The sequence below is a fragment of the Pundamilia nyererei genome, unplaced genomic scaffold, assembly GCF_000239375.1.
Source record: "Pundamilia nyererei isolate P.nyererei 1_Seehausen unplaced genomic scaffold, PunNye1.0 scaffold00129, whole genome shotgun sequence".
Classification (NCBI taxonomy): Eukaryota; Metazoa; Chordata; class Actinopteri; order Cichliformes; family Cichlidae; genus Pundamilia; species Pundamilia nyererei.
The window spans coordinates 1447412-1456333 of NW_005187530.1; the positions used below are offsets into that span (position 1 = coordinate 1447412).

Genomic DNA, 8922 nt, shown 5'->3' on the forward strand with positions numbered 1-8922 from the left:
AACGCATTTAGGTTGGGTTATATTTTAGATGAGAGGATTTATGATTTGATTAGAGTTAGAGATTAGACTCTACCAAAGCAGAAGTGAAAAGAAACCCTGACCTGTGGGCCTCTTCTCACTGTCTGGGTGTGGCATTAACTGTCATCACTTTTGGTCTTGTGAGCATCCAGGTGTTATTTGACATGAGCTGAACTGGCAGCGATCTCCATTCCTGTCACTCACTGCTTTCTATCTCTCCACCCATGTTTTATCTGTGCTCACCTGCTCTGCATCACTCTGTCACAGGCCATGGGAAGGAAACTGCAAAGCATGCACTGCCCTGTTGTCACTGCCAAAGTTAATTAACAAACAAAAGCACAAACAGGGAGGTATTGGAGCCACAGAATCACATCTAAAAGCAGAATTTCTTTGAATGATGTCTCAAATTTTACAGGCTAATATTTTTATTCCATCTTTGCATCATTTCCTGTAAATTTCTTTATCTTTACCTTCACAGTTACACACTTGAAGGTCACTGTCTTACACCCACAGTCTGACTGACTCACTTTTCACCTGTCACTTCTCATTATGTTTTAGGAAACCATCTTGCCCTCAGCAGGGGTGGATCTACCTTTCTCTCTTTACCTATCTGCATGTCTGAATCAGTAGATCTCTCTTAGAGAAACTGATTTCCAGAGCTGTAATGTCAGCATGCTAACTTTTCTCTAACCTGAAAATAAGGCTTTGTATCCATGGATGCCTCCAACAGTGTGTCTGCGCTGTGGTACAGGACGTCCAAGCCGCTGGGGAAGGTAAGGCGACGTCTCCAAGACCTCCGCATCCCTTCCTCCTCCTATGATTTCATATCTAGCAGCTCCACAGTGGACCTGAGCCACAACGAGAGCGCTCGTCTTGCAGCGGACTGTCTGCTCAGCCGGGGCTTGGAGGATTACCACGAGGTGTTGAGAGCAGAGGGAGAAGTGGACTTTCTGTCAGAGCCAGAGAAGAATTACATCCTGAAGAATGGGAGGGATAGTCACACAGGTTAGAAATATTTCTGTACATCTTTAATGTTCCCATTATCCCAGGTTGAGTTGCTTTAAATGGTTTTCTGTCTCATGCAGATGATCCTAGTGAGCAGCACGATGATGGCAAAGAGTTGGAGAGTTTATCTGCTGGCTCAAACTCTCCCACACAGTGCTCTGAAGTGTCAGCAGACAGTGACTGTACTCTGGCAGAGTCAGGTCAGTGTCAGCTGAAAGGTACTAATGGAGTACTAAATATTTTGTAAAAGTGTTTAAATCCTCTGTAGGTCAGTGCACATTTTGGGGGCAATGTATTTTTGAGCTTTCTGTTGCAATTCACTGCTGTTTACAGTTTTCTTTTGCTCCTTTTCATAGACGTGAAATCGAGCAGTCCTGTGTTGGTTAAACAGATGATTCAAGTTTTCTTCCCCTCAGACTGCAGGGCAGCCGGCATGAAAGACCTGGTTAGGCAGTTCATCAGAAAGGCTAAACTGGTATGCCTGGAGGTGTCTGTGTGTTTCTTTGTGTATGTTTGTACATGTAAAAAGGAATATAGCATGCATACTCGCGCATGTGAAATAAAAACCCAGTGCTGGATCTTGTGAGCTGAGGCAGTGTGAGTGATCTCTGTGACTGCAGGTGTTTGGTAAAGTGATTCCTCAGTAACTCATAACCACGTGTCTATAGGCCCTGGCTATAGTGGTGGACAGCTTCAGTGACGTGGAGCTGCTTTGCGATCTTCTGGAGGCGAGCAAGAAGAGAAACGTGTCTGTACATCTGCTGTTGGACCAGCTGAACCTGAACCTGTTTGTTAGCATGTGGCAGGACCTCAAACTCGACAGTAAAAACTTTCCTGTGAGTCCACTCGTCATTCTCTTTCTCACTACCTTCAAATTGCAGCACTCTTCTGAAGAAATCAAGAGTAAAAACGTTAAGTATCCATATACATGCTTTATATCTTGTTCTTTTTTATCTTGTAACCATGCAACCTTAAATCAAGCCTGCCAGAGAACCACAGTATCTCTGATGCAACAGTACAGCACAAGCAAACACTGTACATGGAAAGCACCTTCACCGGGCTCTATATGATGACCATGCTGTTTTCTTTTTTGTCTGATGTGATGTTTTCTTCTTTCATGAGCCAGCATTTGATCTTTAAGGGACTTTTCCTAAAACACGCTGCTGCCACTGGATCATGTAACAAAAATGGCTGATGCCCATCCCTGTTGTTCTAAGATGGGCATTTCAACTCAGTAATCTGTAGTCTAGGCAGGTACCACAATTATCACTTCCAAATTTGGATTTGTTTTCTTAGCCCTGGAGGTTGCTGCTTAAAAGACTGCTTATGACAATCAGTAAACAAATGACATGTTTGTCAAGATAAATATCTACATCCATCAATGATACAGCAATAAAAATACAAATGCTACAGTTTGTGTTAAATAATTGTGTGTGTGTGCACAGAAACTGTCAGTACACAGTGTCTATGGACAGACCTACTGTGCAAAGACAGGCAGGAAGCTGAAAGGTCAGATTGCAGAGAGTTTTATCATCAGTGACTGGACTGAAGTGCTGACTGGTTCATACAGGTATAAACATGCAGAAACATCATCATTATCAACAATTTGTGTATGTATTCTCTTTAATTTTCTGTTGTACAATTAGTAACCGTGTGTGTGTGTGATCGTGTGATCCCTTCAGCTTCTCCTGGTTGTCCTGGCAGGTCCATCGGAGTCTTGCTGTTCTGTTAAAGGGCAGCGCAGTCACATGTTTCCTGCAGGAATTTCACAGGCTGCACTCCAGCTCCAAACCCGTCACCGGCTTTGTCACCTTTATCACTGTGCCCCACACTCTTTGCCGACCCGCCACATCACATGCGGCTCTTCATATCGATACTGGTATCAGTAAGCAGACATCAAACCAGACAGGTCTTCAGTGGGACTGGAATAAAGATGCTGAAAACACTCAGACAAAAGCAGCTGGGACAGTTCTACATAAACCCCAGAGCCCAGCACTGGTGAGCAGCCGGGGGGATAACCAACCTCAGCACAGAGCAGACACTGGTACACAAATCCAAAGAAAACCTCTGCAGCTGTACCCGAAGCCTTTGATTCAACCAGAAATGGAGCGTGAGGTGCAGAGTAAATCTGTGGAAAAGCCCAAATATACAATGGAATCTGGACACACAAGGCATAATGAAAAAGAGAAGAGCGAATACCAGATTCAGAGCCACCTAAACCTGCCTGATCATACCCACTACATCAGCACTACAGCTGAAAAGAATGCAGCGATTCAAGAGTCAGACCCTCTGCACACTGTGTCCCCGACACACAGACAGCACAGGACTGTACTCTGTGAAACACCTTTGAAGAATTCAAATCTTGATCCTGCAGACGTGTCTACCGAAGGGCTCTTCTTTCAGCAGAGGAACAGAAACACAAACCCTCTGAGGACTGCTGCAGACCTGAACACACAGAGAGGACAGCGGAGCTCCTCACACAGTTTCAAACCCAAACCGGAACTTCAACATGATAATCCCAAACTCCACCCTCCTCCTACAACACAACACAAACAAGCAAACACCACTCATCAGTTTCTTTTTACACCTCTAAGAGGACACACACCTGGTGTGCAAACCAAATTCTCCTTTCTAGAAACCAGGAGGCAGGCTCAGCCACAGAGGTACTACCAGCCCCAGCTCCAACCACAAGCTATCAAAGAGCCTCCAGCTTCAACAGGAGCTCATCTCAGGCCTCAGCTTCAGAAAGACCCAAAGCTCTTTCTTCCAGGTACAGCAGCCCAGATTAATCTTCAGTCCCACGCTTTCCAGCAGCCTAATCCCCTTCGGAGGCTAAACTGGAGCCCCCAAAATCATTCTATGGAGCGTCACAGCTCCTTCAGGACCCCCCATAGGATGGGACAGATGGCTGGCTGGGGGCCTTTACAGAGCAGCATGAATACACCACTGAGAAGAAGCAAGAGTATGAACGAGAGACAGACAGCAGGGTTCAGTCTAAACAGAACATTTAGCTAACTCTATATTGGTCACATTTATCCACCCACAGACACACAGGAGCTGCAGCTATAAAAACAACACAATATCCTCATAAGTTTCACTGAGCTTGGGTGATATTTTAATGTAAACCTCTTGAAATTATACTAGACCAAGAGATGAGCTTAGTCCAGCAGCTGTATCTGCGTATTTTTGTTAAAATAAAATATAACTTCATGACAACGTGTAATCTGTTACATGTCTTTAATCCTGAAAGGTGTGTTAAAGTAGAACATTTGGGGTAATTTTACAGCCGCTACACACACTCACGAAAGTGCTTTCTGTTATTAAACATCTGCTAAGGTTGATGTTGAGTGGAGCGATGTGAGGAGTTAATCTGTTGCCACTAACGTGAAGAGAACAAACAACAAGCCTACACTGTCCTGAGAGATTTTATTATCTGCATAATGCTTAGAACAGCTTGTCTGATACAAACAGCATCTGAAACAGACTTTTTTTTATCAGAAATATAGAAATACTGTGTTTAAACTAACAACCACAAGCAACATGTGAAGCAGAACATGAAGCAGTTAAAATAATTCACTTTGTTTCATGGTTTAATGCAAAAAAGAGTCACTGCTGTATAGTTATTGAAATAGTGATGGTTTAGTCACTATGCTCTTTGTCTGAACCATCTTCAGCTGGTTCTTCACTTCCTTCCTGTCTGTGTTCACCTTTGTAAACAGTCAACACTGCAGCATGAGGATATTGTGTTTCATGCTGCTGCCCGTCAGTCTCTAACACGCCTGTCAGTAAGATCTTGTTCCACCAGCGCTGTCTGAAGCTGTGCAAAGAGACACTGGTCAGGCTCTTCCCATCCTGGTAGTCCTCCCTCATCTTCTCTGGGATCAGGTCCTCTGACATCACCAAGATCAAAGAGAGAAAAACTGTTGGTTTATAAAAAGGAGCCAATTTAATCCAAACTGTCTGGAATTTAAGCCTTGTGACAAGAGCAACTTTAAATACAAAAAAACTGAAAAATTACATTTTGTAGGTCTTAAAGCCAAATTAAATGACAAAATAAAGGCGACAAAATTTGTCAATAAAAACACAATGTAACACAATGCTGACTACATCTGCGCACTTTTGGCTGTGTGAAATGAAATGACAGAAATCCCCTTTTTAATGAGACGACTTGTTGGGTAGGAAACATGGAAATGAGCAAACTAGGATCAAGACTCGGGGAAATATTCAAATACTGATGCTGCTGATAAAAATGTAAACTGATGGTCATGAATGGACACTTGTTTATCAGCTATAAAAGTACCAGTTAACTAAGCTGGATGTTTTTTCATGAAGTGTTTGATGTAAGAGAGCACAGACTAAATTGAATGAGTGACAGTACCTGATAGTTTCCTTGTCTCACAGCCAGCTCACCTCTGAACTTGTAAACTTTCTGCTTCAGTATCCAGAGCAGCACTGTCACAAAACCACTGCAGAGAGGAACAAGTTTACTGCACAAAGCTGTTAGAGGATGCTGCTCAGTCAGTCACTGCCAGTGAAGTGCATGTCTTTACTTTTGCCCTGATCCAGCAGCTACTCAGCTTCCTTAATGAAGGAGTTGCTGTGTTCACAAAGTTGGGTCTCCAAATCACCCATCCACCAGGTGGCGTGATGATGTGGTGAGGTGAAAAAAAATGAATTGACAAACATTTGTGCTCCATTTGTTTTATTTTTACAACAGGTTCACACATGACAGACATTAATAAATCATGTTTTAAATTAAGGGAAAAGATAACTAATTATTGTTTCACATAACCATCATATCAAAATACATGCAGCAGAAGCTTGTCCTAAATGTAACTTCCGACACACAAAGGAGGCAGTGAAGACAGTTAAATAGGCTGTAGAAGATTGTTAAAAATAAACAATGACATCTTTCTGAGTGTTAATAGAAAAGTTCTGCTTAATTTCACCACTGTTTATCTTCCTGCTACACTGAGCCTGAACCCATCACCTTTGATTTATTAGAGGAAAGTTTGCTACAACCCAACAAGCCACTACTGACACCTGTCTAACTGAATAAACAAAACCAACCCATGGATCTTCTTACACTGCACAGATGAAATTATATTTATCATAAACAGACTTCTTGTACCACAAATGGTTCCCACCTTTATTCATGGCAGCGTTCATGCCGCAGACTGCTGTTCTTGTGTCATCTGGAGCCCACTGATCAAAAAATACACACTGATCGTTGACCCAGATCCAGAAGTCGAAGCCACAGATGTATTGAAGACCCAGCCAGACAAAGGGAGTGTCAGCCTTCTGAGCCGCCAACCCAACCCAGACCTGGGTCTTGTTATCAAGGATGGAAACCAGATCCATGTGTTCCTCTCTGCAGTGGTACCGGGCGTCTGCCCATGTCTTGTTCTCTTTAATCAGTTTAAAGGGCTCTAAAAGGAAAAACATCAAAAACATGAAACTTAGAAGCATCAAACCAAACAGTGTTTCTGAGTGTCTAACATGCTGCGTTGATTCAAGCACATAATTCTTACTGTCAACATTTACACATTTATATTGACTCTACTGACTGACCAGTTAACTTAGTGGGTAAGAATGTTTTATTGTACCTTTTTTTCTGCCTTTCATCGTCACCTCACACAGAATTAAAAACCCAGATGTGTTTTTGTACACAGTTACATAACGCCCCCACTTTGTTCCATTTTCACAGTTAAATGTTTTATTTTCTCCTCTAGTAGTTGTGTTGATTGTTGCACACCTGTAAACAAAGACAAAAGGTTGGACAGATGTACAGAAAGAGTTTCTGGCTCTGTTTGATTAAATCATGCTGTAAACAGTGGAGACAGTCGAACAGCTGGATAATAAATGTGAGCTGCTGTCTGAGAACATTTTAGAAAGAAGGAAAACACCTACAAATAAACAACAAAGGAAAATGAGAATAAATAAAGATTTTTATATTCTTCACATATACTTGATTATTACTACAAACCACATCACATCATATTAGACCTCCTATTTCATCTGATAGAACTGATACAGGGTTCTCTGTGTTACTGTATTTAAAGACATTTAAGTGTTTGGTTGAATTTTATGTTTGACAACATTTTTCTCTATTCAGTTCTCATTTTCTCACTTTAATGTGATAGAAAATGTTGAAAATATTTTCCTCATTTGCTTTTGTTTTGCTTGTTTGCAGGTGTTTTCTAACTTGTACATCATCAGCCTCTCAGTATATCAGCTGTGACATCTATCATTTACATTCAATCAGCAAAATCAAACCACAGAGGTTTCTCTACAGTCACTGTGACATACAAATTTCACTACAAGCGTAATAATCAAAGTGTTTTAGAACCAGAAAAAACTCCAATATTTTGTTCTTGGTTATTAAAATCCTTGAAATTATTCATGGACACCATCTAAAAACATTGGACTGACTGAGAACAGAATGATTCAAAGTAAGATGAAGGTATTACTCAGTGGTGTCAGCAGGATTTCTCTCAGATGAGTTCCCGATGAGGATGCGAGCGCCTCTTAGATCAATATTGACTTGATTTGTGTTGTAAATTGTGATGCAGGAAATTTCCCATAGACCCAATAAGTCAACTGTCCACCAGGAGTTGGTCTCTTGTGCAGTGTGAGCAGATATCAAGATATTCCCATCAAAAGCTCTGTCAGCACTGAATTTGACACCATAATAATCTGTGTAGGCTGAAGACTGAAATGCCACTTTGTCATCCAGTTTGATAGTTTCCCAGCCTGGACTACATCCTGATGATGTAACAGAAAGCAAAGTTAAAAAATAAAAAACAAGCAATGTCAGTGGCAATAATACTTCAGAAATGGGCAATAGAAAACGGTCAGTGACTATGCAATCCCCAAAATTTGCTAGCATGATGTCAAGGCAGAATGGGTACGAGCAACTTCTTTTTTTGCCATGCCATGATGCCGCCTTGACCATATCAAAAACCACTACTGCACACACACACACACACACACACACACACACACACACACACACACACACACACACACACACACACACGTATTTAAAATACAAAATATTATCTACTATACACTGTGTTCGTGTTTTCCTCCGAAACAATAAGTTCCGTTGGAGCAGCCTTTTAACACCTCTCTCTGTCTCAAACTTGACCCAGACAACAAAGTAAAGCTATTTTTCGGCTACAAGCCCGACACGGAACCCAATGTATTAGCCAGAGGTCCCTTTACTACCATTCAGAACCTTCCCAACACTGTCTTTAGCGAATAAAAATTCATCAGAATTAATGAAATTTTATAATTTGACTCTAAAAACATCCCGAAGGATGACCCAGTTTAATATAATCCACTCACACCCACACACCAATGACTGCATGTTTATAATCACAGGGATCATGTATCCTAATAAAAGAATTCAATATAAATTTACATTTATAACATATTTATACAGATATTTGTAATATTGCTTTGGTCCAACAGAAAATCCCCACATGAAACATTTTCCCACAGATGCGACGTCTACTGTGATGCATAAATAAATGAATTGAGAAATAGGATATTATTTCCTTTACAAATAAGTATATTCACAACAGAAGCACCATCATACTTTTCGATATAACCTGAAGAAACTGATTAGAAATGCACTCTTACCTGGATCCTGTTGAGTTGATCTTTCTGTGAAGTTTCAGAGAACGATGTAAGAATGAGTGAATTACTACTTTTCCATTCTTTATAACGATCATTGAAACATCACTGTGCCAGGCAGGAACATCAAATGATCCACTTACCAATCAAAGTGATGAACAACAGACTCCACAGCATCTTTACTTTAGACTCTTTGCACAAATGTGTCCTCTAATAAGAGAAAGAAAAGACTTCTACCCTCACTCTGGAGTTTTCTGT

The 8922-nt window shown here is 41.1% G+C and overlaps 2 protein-coding genes across 3 annotated transcripts; one reads left to right on the forward strand and one right to left on the reverse strand.

Annotated features, from left to right (window-relative positions):
* The first annotated feature begins 209 nt into the window (after nucleotides 1-209).
* Nucleotides 210-4143, forward strand: fam83a (family with sequence similarity 83 member A). 2 transcript variants are annotated; one of them, XM_013913390.1, is made up of 6 exons: nucleotides 210-1023; nucleotides 1104-1223; nucleotides 1380-1498; nucleotides 1692-1859; nucleotides 2469-2593; nucleotides 2706-4143. In XM_013913390.1, the coding sequence occupies exons 1-6, from the start codon at nucleotides 732-734 to the stop codon at nucleotides 4036-4038; spliced, it is 2157 nt and encodes a 718-aa protein (XP_013768844.1). In that variant the 5' UTR covers nucleotides 210-731; the 3' UTR covers nucleotides 4039-4143. The 2 variants fall into 2 exon arrangements, with proteins under 2 accessions (XP_013768844.1, XP_005743310.1); XM_005743253.1 differs by having other exon boundaries at nucleotides 1440-1498.
* A 1577-nt stretch (nucleotides 4144-5720) lies between these two features.
* Nucleotides 5721-8915, reverse strand: LOC102207625 (fucolectin-4-like). Its single transcript, XM_005743254.1, has 5 exons — nucleotides 8808-8915; nucleotides 8671-8694; nucleotides 7494-7788; nucleotides 6630-6778; nucleotides 5721-6452 (listed from the first exon to the last, which is right to left on the reverse strand). Exons 1-5 carry the CDS (start codon nucleotides 8839-8841, stop codon nucleotides 6106-6108), a joined length of 849 nt encoding a protein of 282 aa, XP_005743311.1. The 5' UTR covers nucleotides 8842-8915; the 3' UTR covers nucleotides 5721-6105.
* Between the last annotated feature and the right edge of the window lie 7 nt (nucleotides 8916-8922).